The 14792-nt window shown below is 27.3% G+C and overlaps 1 protein-coding gene across 2 annotated transcripts; it reads right to left on the minus strand.

Annotated features, from left to right (window-relative positions):
• Positions 1 to 8373: 8373 nt before the first annotated feature.
• On the minus strand, positions 8374 to 14792 carry Hiscl1 (Histamine-gated chloride channel subunit 1). Of its 2 annotated transcripts, XM_074239033.1 has the most exons (8): positions 14722 to 14792; positions 14295 to 14426; positions 12259 to 12436; positions 11575 to 11801; positions 11233 to 11315; positions 10249 to 10560; positions 8822 to 9027; positions 8374 to 8547 (listed from the first exon to the last, which is right to left on the minus strand). In XM_074239033.1, the coding sequence occupies exons 1-8, from the start codon at positions 14790 to 14792 to the stop codon at positions 8374 to 8376; spliced, it is 1383 nt and encodes a 460-aa protein (XP_074095134.1). The 2 variants fall into 2 exon arrangements, with proteins under 2 accessions (XP_074095134.1, XP_074095136.1); XM_074239035.1 differs by lacking the exon at positions 14295 to 14426.

Raw genomic sequence — 14792 nt, forward strand, 5'->3', positions numbered from 1 at the left:
GTGCACCTAATAATAATATAATCGTATTAAATTTCAAATTTGATAAAATTCAATTTTTTATCTCAATTTGCACAAAATTGTACATTTTTAAAAAATACTTTTTCAAAGCTGCAATTATCAGTAAATATTTAATTTTTTGAAATTTAATTTCTTAGAAAATTTTTATTTTTGCAAGCTAATAAAAAAAATTTTAACTACTGAAATTTTTATTTTTTCAAATCAAATTAAAATAATTTTTATTCTACATATTCATAAAAAAAATACATTTAAAAAATAAAAAAATTTTCTATTTATTTCAATTTTCCAGCAGAAAAATTAAATTATAAAAAAATCAACAATTACATTTTTATGACCGACTAGCATAATTACCAAATAAAAACTGTCATAAAATTAGTGAATCTAAATAATTGTGATAATTAAAAAAAAAAAAAAAAAAAAAAAAAGTAACCAATTATTATTTTTCCTGAAATAAAAATTACAAATAAATAATAGGGCAATTAAATGCTTCGCTACATTCCACGTAATGAGAAAATGAGAATGAGGAAGATGAGGGTTTTGTAATTAATGCTATCGAGCTGCTGGCAGATTTCGTATAATTATAGTAATTAAAAAAGATAATTATAAATTATAATTACAGTAAAGAATATTAAATATTAATTAATAAGTAACGAAAGAGTAAAACAACAAATAAAATACTTTACAAAGTAAGTTAGCTAAATTTCTTCAGTGTTGTGACTAGTCGTCTGTAAAATAATAATTAGAAAAATTATAAATTATAAATTACAAATTACAAATTATAAATAAATACTAGATTAATTATTAATTATTATAAATAAAATAATAACACGAATAAATTTGTGAATGACTGTCTGTACAAAATAAAATAAATGATAAATCTCTAAATTATTAAAATTTAAATTTAAATATAATTAAATAAAAGCTGAGACAGACAAAGTCGGTCTTTGGTGCATCAGAAATAAATTACATAACAAGTCTTTCAATTTACTACCGTACTGCCAATTTTTTCTGACACTTAACTTGTATTTTGAATTTAAATAATCATTTTATTGATTAATTATTAAATTTATTAGATTAAAAAAAAAAAAATCTACGACGTTGACTCGCCGATAAATATATAATTGATTTGAATTTTTCGCAAATTGTCAGAACCGTTTAAACTAAACCTGTTACTCTTGTTCATTGAAAATGTAAATTAAAAAATGAGAAATAAATAACTAATTTACTGAATCGTATTTTTTGCTCTCTTAAATTTACAGCACATTTAAATAGGACTTTAAGTGTTGTAATGCATACGAGGGTTGAATCGGGATTATAAATTTAAATTCTTAAACAAATATTGATTCTTATGGTATTTATTACCGATAAAATTGTCTATAATATTAATTTTTTCAGCCAAAAAATTTTCAGATTATAAAACAAATAAATTTTTATAATAAATTTAACATAATATCATCCTAATTTTCGTATAAAAATGCAGAAAAAAATAAGCCGAATTTTAGAAATATTTTTTAGAAGACAAATGCGGATTCAGGTTCTATTAAAGTTTTATCCAGCCATTTTTAAATATTTCATAGTCAAAAACTGGGTTCACGAATACCATTTATCTGTGCTCATTTAAAACTTCTCACATATCAATGTTTCATAATCGTCTATTTTTACCGCAAAATTTTATTCGCCTCATTGGTTTCATTTGTAGAAAACTTCCATATAATCTGCAATCCGCGATTAAAGTATAAAAATAAATTATGAAATACAATTTTCTTATAATTTCTGTAAACAAACTAGGATAATTTTTTTTGTAATGTTTTGAATTTTCAAAAATTGTTTCTGATCGTGAAATTAAACCGAATTAACCCCAAAACATCTCAGTTGTCTTGTATTGATCGGTCGTGACCCAGTCTTTTTGTAGATTAATTTTAATTGAACTAAAAAAGTTACATTTTAATGCTGGATATTTTGTCTTTTTAAATATGTAAATAATTTAACTCTACGACAGAGTTTATTTCCAACTATCAGTTCAATCAATAGTTCACAGAATTATTCATTTACATTGGTCAGCCATATATGCGCTTCATTATTTACTTAATAAAGAGACAGCTTAACTATTTTTTTATCAATTATTTATAAATGTCATCAAGGCATTAGTTTATTAATTAATTTCCGGAGCGACTGTAATTTATTGTTGAATTTTGGGCATCAATTTTTACAGAAAATAATTACTATAAATAAATTTCAATGTATGTTGAGATTGAACTCGCGGCCTTTAAGATGTTAAGCAAAGTCGCGCATACGCATGCGCTCCTTTAATTATTTTCTTCGATTCAAACTTCTCAATCAGACGAAATAATTATTTGTAATTGTAATTGTGAGTAAAAAAATTTTTTTAATTAAGAATTTAATCGCAAACTATTTGAGACTGTCGAATAATAATTAAAAATATTTTTACAATTTTTTTTCTTTTCACATTATTCTGATTTTTTTTTTTTTACAGTCACAAATATTTATTTTACTTTTTTTAAATCTTATTATTGTTTCAATAAATAATAATAATAATGAATTTTGAAATTAAATAAAAAGAAAATAATATTTCTAAAGATAAAAACGATAAAAAATACAAACAAGTAAAAAAAATAAAAATCTATAATGTTAATATAAAAATTATAAATAAACAATAGTTATTATCGTTTTTCTATATAGGGTGTAAAAGGTGACCAGTTGACCCGTAAATACTGTGCACCGCAAATAGTAACCTGTTTAATAATAAAATCTCAGTACAGGAGAGGAAAGTATAGAGAATTAAATCCCACACAAGTAAAGTAAAGCGCTACTGTAGCTTACACCAATTTAAAATCTATGAAACACGTGAAAATTGCATTCGTTATTTTAGATTTATATCGCTGTCCTTTTTGGCTCCTTTCTTCCACACTACAGGAAATTATCAGGCCGCGTCGCTCACCCGTATACGTACCTACTGACTCACCCAAACCCAAATCAATAACGACCGATTCAACAAAAGAAACGAATAAAGAATTATTGCTAAAAAACGTTCTTCGAGATATTTTCTGCTATGGATCAAGTGCGAACTGCCGTAAATTCGAGGACTTTGGATTAAATTTATCACCAAAAGAATATTTTCAATATCCATTGATCGATATCGAAAAAAAATTTTTTTCAACATTGTAAAAAAATTTTATTCGCTTTTTTACACGAAAATTTATAAATAAACTAAAAAAAAATATTTTTAATGTCAATTTTATTTTATCATTTCTACGGGCAGAAATATATATTTTTTTTTATTTTATTCGAGATCCGATGTTTTACTCTCAAGAAAAGCTATGATTAAATAAATTGAAGTGAAAAAAAGGAGTCGACATGGCTTCGTCTATTTGTGTTGGATATTTTCTCCACTAGGTAGCATTATTTAAATAAAAAGTCAATTGGCTTGTTCAAGATACTCATATTCAATTATTCTATTATTAAAATGATTAATTATTGCCAAGTACTTTTTGTTTCACTATTCAAGTCTTTTATTATACATTATACATTTTTATTATTCTTATCTACGGTACGGTTAAAAATATTGATTTTAGCCTTTAAATATTTATATAGAATCATTTCTAGAGGCTACTCTCTGAATAACTTATTCACTGAACCGTACTCGATCTCATGCTATTTTGATTCTCGTCTGCTGGAGATAAGAACACTTATTATGTTTATTATATGTATTTTATTTTTGTTCTATTGTGAATCACTGTACGTATATTAATTAAAAAATCTGGACAGACTTAAAAATTGACATCGAAACTTCAGCTTAAGTTTAAGTTTTAAATCAATTTGAACGTAATTAGCGAACTTAAACAGTTTGATTCAAGGTCCAAATTCAGCTTAAGCATTTTCCTCTAATGCCCGAAACTTTTGAGCTCAGGAACTTTGGGGTTAATTTAAAGCAACCCTTTCTATCAAGTGTCGCCAATAAATTTCCATCAACGAAAGTTTGTTGTTGGATTTATATTCTAGTCAAAAGTTGAGAAGGCTTAAGTTACTATAAACTTGACATTAAATTAATGAAAACTGGAAACCGCTATTTCTCGTTAAGAACCCTTGGCGATCTTAAATTTTCTGTATAGTTAACCGCATGTTCATACTGAAGTACGAAAATTAATATTTAGCTTGTATTGAAGTGAAACTGCATTCAGTTTTAACGGGATTAAAAAACTTTATATTTTGCACTTGAAAGTAAATTGAAATTTTGAATCTAATTAAATCAACTCTTTTATCCACAAGTAACAGTATAAAAATAATAATCTAATAATTCTTTCAGTCTACAAGCATTTATATATTTTAACGCGTTTTTTGGTTGAGTAAATATTATTTTATAGTCAATTAGAAGAATTGTTGAGCTTATTTTCAATTAAACAAATTTTTTTTTTAATTCGCGGTACATGAAAATTTTTTGAAATGTCTAATTGAAGCATTGAAATTTTTTAAACCCTATTTATGACCAGAAATATGAGAAAAAAAACTATAAAAAAAAGCTCTACCTTGATGATTGAACGAATGACAAGGAGTTAAGCTCATAATCTGACGATATCCAGGATTATTGTCAGTATATTTCAAATTTTCGTGACTTAAGATCTTTTTTCCTCAAAATCATAATAGAAAAAAAAATTGCAATCTAAAATAACAAAATTTACTATATTAACAATCTTTTGGTAAAAAGACCCTTTAATAATGAATAAAAATAAAAAATACTGTCGGAAATATATTTTATTCAGTCATTGACCCACAGAATAAAAAATAAACATTTACTTTAAAGTTATTAAGATTGATTTACACGTATAGCTTTTTTTGCTCGACGGGCAGAAAGCGTCAACTTTCGGCCCGCTGCGCTAAACGAAGTTGCCACTTTCTGCCTTTGTCGAGCAAAAAAAATAGCATACACTCCTCGGGAAGTAAATAAGAAAGCCTCAGATCACATGTTTGTTAACCTCAGCTTCGCCTCGGCCAACAATTACATGTGATCTGAGACATTTCTTACTTTACTTCCCTCGGTGTGTAATATACTATTATTTATTGTTTACGACCCGACAAAAAGACAAATGATCAATTGTTTCCAGCAACGACAATGTTACTTTCAAGTCCAGTGTATATACATCTATATACGTTACGTTAGCCCTTTTTCTTCGACAAAAGATGTAATGTGCTTTCTTTCCATTAGATGTCGAATCTATTGTATGCACTGAGTTCGATACTCGTAAGTTGGCAGCACTGCTCTAACGACTTGCGAGCCAATCCACGCTCGGCATTTTTCTCCGTCGCAATCAACCATTTTATTGTCGTTTTTATTTATATTGCGACTATTGTCAACTTTTAAGAGAATGGTACGGTAATGGGTGGGTAAAATGGACTTAAAAAACTCACGAAAATAAAATAAATGCTTTTTTAATTTAATATTAAATACCTTTGATTATTAATTCAAATTAGTCAAGATAAAGTCATCTGAGGCTAGATCTGGCTTATTATTTTAATGTCATTGACATTTTTATGAACAGTAACTGAATGAAGAAAGTAATAAAAAAGGTTAATGGAATAGTTTAAAATTTGATGGTACTTAAATAAAGAAATGTTGGCAAGAGTCTAAAACAAGAGTTTTTTGCCACTTGAATATTTGCCAAAAATGCCAGAAATTTTTTATTACACTATCTAATTTTTTTATTACTGATTAGAAAATTTTCAAAAATCATTCGATATTAAATATATATTTATATAGTTACTAGTTAACTAGTTATTGGATTATAAATAAGTAATCGCTGATAAATAAAGATATACCTTTACGCTGTCCTTCGTCTTGACATGGTTGAAAGCTCTTTAATATTAAATGCAAAGGTTCTGTACCAAAATAAAACGAGATGTGTAATATCTATATAGAGGCACACAAGACCCGGCCAATAGACCGTAGATAATTAATTAACGCTCAAGCACAACTTCTTTTAATTATTATCTGTTTATCAGATATTATTTTGGGTTAATTCAATTTTTATTTATTTTAATCATTGACTTATTTTTTTTTTTATAATTTAATCTGAATTTTTCAATAGATCTATCATCCCTTAAGGGTAAATTTAGCACTCTAGTTTATTCAGTTAAATTAAGAAACAACATAAATCAATTTTCTAGATGTCAATATTTTTTAATCGAATTTAATTGACAAAAATCAATTTTAACAAATTTTCTATTAAAAAAAAAAAATTAGTTAATGTGTTTCTATTTTTTAAGAAAGAGAATTAAGCAATTATTCAACCATTAAATCCGTTTGTTTAATTTTAATTTTTATTTTAATTAAATGAAAGACAATGAGGAATTAATAAACAGAAAAACGGCCGACTGATTGAATTTTCTAATAAAATTCAGGGTTTTAAGACCAGAAAAAAATATATTTTTACTTATTATTTAATGATACAATGTTACGACTAATTTTCTGAAATCATCAAGTATTTTTGTGACAAAAAAAAAGATTTTTTTTATCTAAAAATCAACTCAAAATTTACTATATGTATAAAATTTTTGTTTAGGTAACCCAAATAATATAAATTTGAAATTTTTCTGTCTAAAAATGTCAAAGAATGACCTCCTAACAAATGTAGTGTTAAACAATTTGGTAATTAGAACGGTGATGTATAAAAGTCATCATAAATTACAAGTTAAAATTACTTTGAAATACCTTGAATACAAGAAATACATAGTCTTAATGTATTTGTATTTAGATTAATTACAAATTATATTAATTCATGTTTGTTTTTTGTTAAAAAAATACTTAATAACTTCAGAATAATATCGACAAAACATTGTATTATTGAATGACAATTAAGAACATTGGATTGTTTTTGGTATCCAATTAAGGAAAATTCTTCTACCCTTTCCACACTTTCGAGCAGTAAAAAACTAACCATAAGAAAATAATTTTTTCTCTTTTATTAAAACCAGTCTTCACTAATAAACTCAAGTTTATTTAACGTTAATTGTCCAGCGGAGAATATTATCAGAGCATCTCCATCCCCAGGAATAATGATAACAAAAAACAGTGAGCGTAAATGGAATAATAAAAAATTGTACATACATTACATATTAAATTAAATTACGTCCGCATTTAAATTTTAAACACAAACGACCCGTGTAAGCGACATTTATTTAAATGTTAATTCAAATTAATATCTAAACACAATTGATAATTAATACCGTGATTGAAGCAGACGAACAATCTCGATTCTTCCCTACGAAAATTAATAAAAAACTTTAAATAAATTTCGTATTAAAAATTCTTTAAAAATGAAAATAACTATATATGAAATTTTTCTTTTTGTATTCAATGTATATTTAAAAAAAAATAATTATAATAATAAAAACAATAATAAATATAGAATAGTAAATTGACTGAAGTTTATGGTAAAGCTCTCGGGGCTAGAATAAAATAAATAAATAAAAAAATACATACATATATTATTTATTTATAATGTATAAGACGTTTCGAATTTTGTTAGCCTTCGGCATGCGACTTACTCCCACTTGTTTTGCCGTGGGAGTAACTCCTTCTTGTTGAATTGGATTTAATTTTAATTAACGAGTTAAAATAATTAAAAATCGACTAGAAAGATAATAAAAATGGTCTCAAAAATAAAGCGACGAGATTAGACTAAATAAATATGTAAAGATCAAAGATAATCGACAGAACAATTATTATTATTAATAATAAATGATAAATAATAAAATGTAATAAATATTATTTTTAATTGATTTCATAATTTTTAGTGCGTAGCACGAAACCTGAAATCGGTCGTAGATCGATCATTTATTGGGAGCTCTGAAGCTACGGGCGCACGCAAAGAACCACTTTAATTATTAATAATAATAATAATAATAATAATAATAATAATAATAACAATGAAAATATAAATATATTTATTAAGATATGTGAACCGATAAAACAAAGAAAATATATGGACAAAATAAATAAAGTGCTGTCTTTATTCACGTTATTGTTGTTTTATATTTATTCAAAAATTACCTACCCATTTTTTTTTTTTAAGGTGTCATTTTTGAGCTTGACAAAGGTAAGAAATTTTAATTAATTAATAATTAGATAATTAAATATGCTGTTTAAAACAACATTTATTTTTCTACGTGTTAAATGTCAGTAATACAATTTATTTATTATTATTTATTATTCAAATAAATTATTATTTTTAATGTGATGATCTATAAAACTCATGAGAGTAATTTATTGTACTTATAAAACACCTGTACGGAGAGATGTTTTTTTATTATGAATAATGAGGAATTAATAAAGAAAAACAGTTAGAGGAAAGTACTCCAGTAGACAATGTTGAGAATGGCGAAGGAAAAGGGGAAAAAAAATCGGGAAAATTTATCTATTAGGATGGCTGTTGCTCTTCCGTGACAGCAAGTGTCGTACTGGACGCTAAGTGGCCTCACTGGACTCCGATTTCTCGATTCTGGCCTCATTGGAGTCTGCAATATTTTTTATAACAGTAATTTATATTATGTAATAAATTTTGGGATAAAATATCTTTTTTTTTTTCAGTGATTTTTCCAAAATTAATTTTATTAAATTTTAGAGTGAAAAAAAATTTTTTTTTTTAATTGTAAATTTAAAAAAAATTATTTTTGGGTAGAATTTAATTTTAAAGAGAATAATATAATATTTAAATGAAATAAATGCTCGGTTAAGGACTAAAGAGCCCTGAGTAATGTATGTAACTAGGTGTGTAGTTAACTAGGTTACCTTAAATTCATCTATTGATTCTCTAAGGTCTTCATCAGAGTATCCTTTCATTGCTTTGGTAGCAACGGGACCCATGTAATTATTTACGACAGCGAATTCCATCAAAGAGAGAAATACGAAGACGCTGCATGATGACATCCATATATCGATGGCTTTTACGTATGAGACTGGTGGCAATGATTGTTGGGACTGCGTATTTTGAGTTGCTTTTAACAACAGACAAAAATATTTTTTTTTATAATTTTTTTTAATAAAATTAAATATTAATATTTTTATTATAATAAAAGGATTAACAAGTTTTAAAGTTTAAACTTTTCATTATTTTGTCTTGAAGGATCATTCGCGATTTAGTTCCTTGAACGGTTAAAATTAAATGTAATTAAATTTACCGAGAATCAAGTTAAGTAACTTGTAGTTTTAATTTGAGAATAGTCTGTCGGATAATTATTTCAAAGTTAATTAAAAGTTTTCTCGCTAAATTATTAGAATTGATAATATAATGCATAATTTCACAACAGAAAAAAAATATATAAGTGTCACATTGACTACGCACTTGATTTTTAACAACAAAAGAGTTGATCAAAAGTATTCTATGAATAAAAATATATAAAAGTGTCAACATTGCAATGAATTGAAGACCAGGTGTAATATAACAAGAATTCATTGGGATGAAACGGCTCTACTGGCAATTCATATGCGTATAAAATTTATAGAAGTGTGTATATAAATACATCTGAGGTTAAAGTTGTGACAGCTTACGGTCATTTTGATTTTTTATTATTATACGATTCTTTCAGGTCAGCGGAAAATATAATGGTAGAAAAATACTGCGTATCAGCATTTATGGATTTTTCTGTCACTTTGCTGTGACATTTTTTTACTTACGAAGAAAAATATTCTTTTGAGTTTTATGACTTTTGATCAGAATTTTTCATTGTAAAATATTGTCCGTCATTACGTCACATAAATTTGATACTCCTGGGTGTATGTTTGATATAATTATGGGAAAACAACTCACAATATTGTTAAATACACACTACAATCAGACTAAGCTTAAAAGTTGTTAAAAAAAACTAATTTTTGATCAAAATTTTAAATTTTGAAAATTTGAAAAAAAAAAAAATCTAAATTTCAATTAAAAAAAATCATATAAGTTAAAAGACTTAGTTATTGACACTGGCCTAGATATTCGACACAATTTTGAAAAAAGTCACTGTTGAATTATTATTATTAAAGAAGTTAAGAATAAAAAATTGAAAAAAAAAAAAAATGTAAGTATCTATTTATCACTCGGGCTTGGATAAAATTAGCATGTAAAATTAACGGCACGTACTCCTGTCAATTGTAAGATATCCATGCCTGATTATAAGCAGATCGATGGTATCGATAAACATAGAGCTCTGGAGAATATGTAAATGTAATGTTACCTAAAGTGAGAAGGGAGGTAACTCCTAGAGTAACCCTCGCAGGAATGGCTTCAGGCTTTATCCAGAAGGCGATCCAGGACATGACCACAATTAGCGCAGAGGGTATGTACGTGTGGAATAGATGATAACCAAGTCTACGTCGCAGATTGAATACTATTTGAATGCAAGTAAAATTGCCGGTTGAATATTCGATTGTGCAGTCGGTTGTATAATTATTTGAAATGTCCAATTGCGGCAGTTCTATGTCAGGATTCACAACCAGTGGATCTGTCATGTTCCAGATGAAAACTAAATCCTGCGTCGTGTGCGATACTGAACAAAATTAAAAATTCTATTATTAATTTGCATTTTTGTCGAAAATTATAAATCTTTGTCATTATTATTGCCTTTTTAAGGGTTAATTAATAGAGGCCTTAACGAGCAACGCTAACAACAATTGTATGGACCGGAGTAAGATTAATTGATGCGACGCTATTGGATGTGACTTGTGTGGTTCGGAATATTAATGAAAAGATAAGACATTGAGAGATACTAATGGATCCTTTAATTAAAATTCCCGGTTATTAATGACTCACGACACATTCAGTTACACTTTGAATAAAGGTTTGTTCTCCGGACCCTAAAATACCGCGTTTTTATGTATATTGCTTTATTAAATTCTTACTGTCCTAAATATCTTTCAAATTTTATCTCTTTGCAATAATTATAAGCTTCGTTGAGATCTTCTACGGAATAAAAGATTTAAATACTAATATTGTAGTAAAAAATTGAAAAAATTGAATTTATTAAGAAAATTAAAAAAATTTAAAAGAAAAAAATCTAAAAATTGTCAGATATCTTTTATTTATATGATTTTAAATTTATTAAGTCGATAAAATTTGTAAAATTAATTCTAAGTACTTTTATATGATTAATATCTTCATCATTAATTATGAAAAAATAATTTTTTGTTTGTAAAATAAAAATATAATAAAAAGTACATACGGCTCTCTATCATCATCGAACAAATCTGAGTGTCATGAGGATAAGATTCAAATTTCATTGCGCATGAGAGAACCAGTGTTAGCCTGAAAAAAATGTTTATTAAATCCAAGTATCCAAGCTGAAAATCCACTTAAATTTGCAACTGTGACAAAAGTACACAAGAAAATGTCTTCATATTCTAACTTATGTTATAAATTAAATTTACTCTTGACAGTTGAAATAAGAATTTATACGTAATATGAAAAATTTTCAGCAAGCTACTGCTTTTTTCATTTACTCTTCTTCAAAAGTCACAACTTCCAGAGAAGCTGAAGCTTAAACGAACAAAGAGAAAAAAATTACTTGGACATGTAGAGCAAAGTCTTGTCATGATAAAGCCAGAGATAGTGATTTGGAATCGACATCTCGTGAAAAGTAACTTTTTTTGCGTTTTTGAAGAAGCAGTCAGGACGCCATATGTTGTGGAGCCAATCGACGTCCAGTATCCTGTATTCTTCGGACATATTCTCCGGTAACCTTAGCCTTGAATCGCGCCAGCTTTGAGCTAGGAATATGTCTGCTACATATGTCTGAGAAAAAAAAGTATCACTATTATTACCATACGTTTCACTTGTCATGTCTTTTCTTCAATTTAAAATTTCTAGAATCGATACTTTTGTCCATATGCTATATTTAAAAAAAGATGACAGTCAATTTTATTTCGACACTGATGAAAAAATTAACTCCAGAGGTAAAATTTTTAACCAATAATAACTTCTGTCTGACTCAAAAAAATTATTTTCTTCAAAAAGGTATATTTGTCTTGAGATTTTTTTCTCTTAAGTCAAGATAAATTTTTTATAAATGTAAGTAAAAATTGTTATTTAAATGAAATAATTTTTGAACCATTAAAAATAGTAAAAATAGTAAAAAAATTAAAATGAATATCATTGGGCACAAGCTCCAGACATTTGCTGCTAGCAGAAGATACGGGGATGAAAAATATAAATAAAAAGTGAGCATTGTCATGAGAGAAACAATACATACCATCGATTCTTCATTTATTGAATCGAGACTGAGAACAGTGACGTGAAAGTAGACCATGGTGGGTTGCCCATAGAACTTTGGCGCCCTGTGCTTGTCATATTGCTTTGGATTCAAAGGAAGAATGTCTCTGAGCGATAGGGAGGCCTCTTTTCTGCCGTAGTCTTCTACTTCCACTCCCCTGCGACGCCACAATCGAATAACCAACAACAAAACCCAGGAATATTCTCCCTCTCTCTTTCCCTTATTATGTATTACAAAGTTATCGTGTTGGAGATAAGAAAATAGGGAGTATTGTGCGTCCATATTTATCTATACATATATATATATATATATATATATATATATATATATATATATATATATATATATATATATATTTTCTTCCATATATATATGCATAAATAATCATGGTATGATACACGATACATGAGTCGGTGTAAAATTCAACGAATGGTAAGACGTTAGAGTTTTTTTCCTGGTAACCCGAATCAGATCTGAAGCTCGAGCTTTCACGATATCACTGCCCGTATAATCAGCTGATGGTAATGTTGACAGTCTTTGTAGACCTTCGAAGGTCATTCATTTCATTATTAATTTATCTGTCGTCGAAAACATCAACATGATGATTTTTTATTGAAAATTTTACCCAGTTAGCACAAATGAAACGAAGTTCACGTAAACCTGCTGCCAGAATTTGACGTAAACTTTACGCTAACTTGATGCGTAAGTTAAAGTCAAGTTCTGGGAAACTTTTGCAAATTCAAAAGTTGACGTAAAGTTGACCTAAACCATTGAACATCAATTAGTTGATTGTCAACTTGTGCTAACTGGGAAGTTTTTTGATTTTGGACTTATAATGATGTTAATAATAAATTGACGTTCAATTGAGATTCTAAGTAGAAGTAAGCTTAAGAAAAGAAAGAGAAAAAAGGGAAAACCTCAATGATAAATTCTATTACTTAGCCTATTAGGTCAGCCTATTTATTAATATTGTTATAATAATTTGAGATTCTCGATCAATTCATGCAGTATCATTGAAGCCGTAAAAATTTTAAATACCCCTGAGTAAGTTCCACGATGGAGCTTGCAGCTAGTAAATATATATTGACACGTGATGTAAAATAAAGTCATAGTGATAGGTGATAGTTAATTGAGATATCAGACAATGAAATATCATTTTGAGATTTTTATTAATGGGATTTATAAGTCGGTTTTTTATTCAACAAAACATCATTCATTAATTATTATATTATTGTGAGTTAGTAGGAGATGTAAGGTAGTAAGTATTGTGAATGTTTATGGTTTTGGTTTGATGTACACGGAGAAAAGCAGTCATTAAATTAATGATGATGTAAATCTCACCGAAAATAGACTAATCTGTCAATACAATTGATGATAAATCATTACATTTTTCAAAAATTGTATTTTTAGATAAATAATAATTTTTGTGGGGTGGAGCGATAATTTTAAATTCTAAATTGAATTTTCTGGATAATTATAATTGGTTATGGTACGAGTCAGAAAAGTATTAGATTAAAATACTGATAAATTTTTAAATTAGTCGACAGATTGCATCCCAGTGTTGAAGGGGAAAATTAACAGCTCGATGGATTGATCATTACTCTCGACAGTAATAAAAGTTCAATTAAATTAGATAAAATTTTGTATTACTGTTAAATATGAATTTAATTTTTAAGAAGTTCAATTTTATAAAAATTTTCAGATTTGAGATAATTTCTAAATCTTGTAATATTTTTTTTCATGTTACACATCGAAAATAGAATAATTAAAAAAACCAATTTTGTCGATATTTACTTCTAATTTAATTGATAATTACTTCAAAGCTAGTGGTACAATTAATAACAGTGATTAATATATAAATAAGTCTGATTATGTCTCATTTTTCTCCGTGTAGCAACAAGTGTAAAGTTTAGTTGAAATTGTAATTGTAATTATTAATAGAATCAATAAAATAAAAGAGTACAGGTAATACAAGAGAGTCGTTTGTTGTTTGTCAGTGTGTGAGTGATTATTACCTTTGGCTCTTGGGAAAAAATCTATACCCGCGTTTTCTTGCGGACAGTCGAATCGTGCGAGACGTTAGACTATTGACTTTAATATGCCAGCCCTCTACCTCCGTTGAAAGTACCGGTTCGCATATTTTCTCGCTGAAACTCCAACAGTTGAGGAGTATGACGGGACTACGGAGTTTTTTTTTTGTAAATTCTAAGATCGATAATCGACGATTTTATCTTTTATCGCGGTTTTCCTCTACCAATTTTTACTGGTATAAATTATAACGTACAATATGAATATGACTTTTGTATCTGTTGATTTTTCGCAAATAAATAATGTAATTGTGAAAAAAAGATATTTAGCAATTTCTATTTAAATTAATAAGAAAAATCGGGTTGTATTATCGGCGATAATCGATTTTTATTTTTACGGGATTTGTGTACTCACGAAAAATGTAGAGATCCCATATCGACGAGGGTGTAGAGACAGCATATTATCATCAGGTAGTACCTCGTCAT

Source organism: Cotesia typhae, unplaced genomic scaffold (assembly GCF_013202065.1).
Source record: "Cotesia typhae breed Kobodo isofemale line unplaced genomic scaffold, CoteBio_Ctyphae contig_23, whole genome shotgun sequence".
NCBI classification, from domain to species: Eukaryota; Metazoa; Arthropoda; class Insecta; order Hymenoptera; family Braconidae; genus Cotesia; species Cotesia typhae.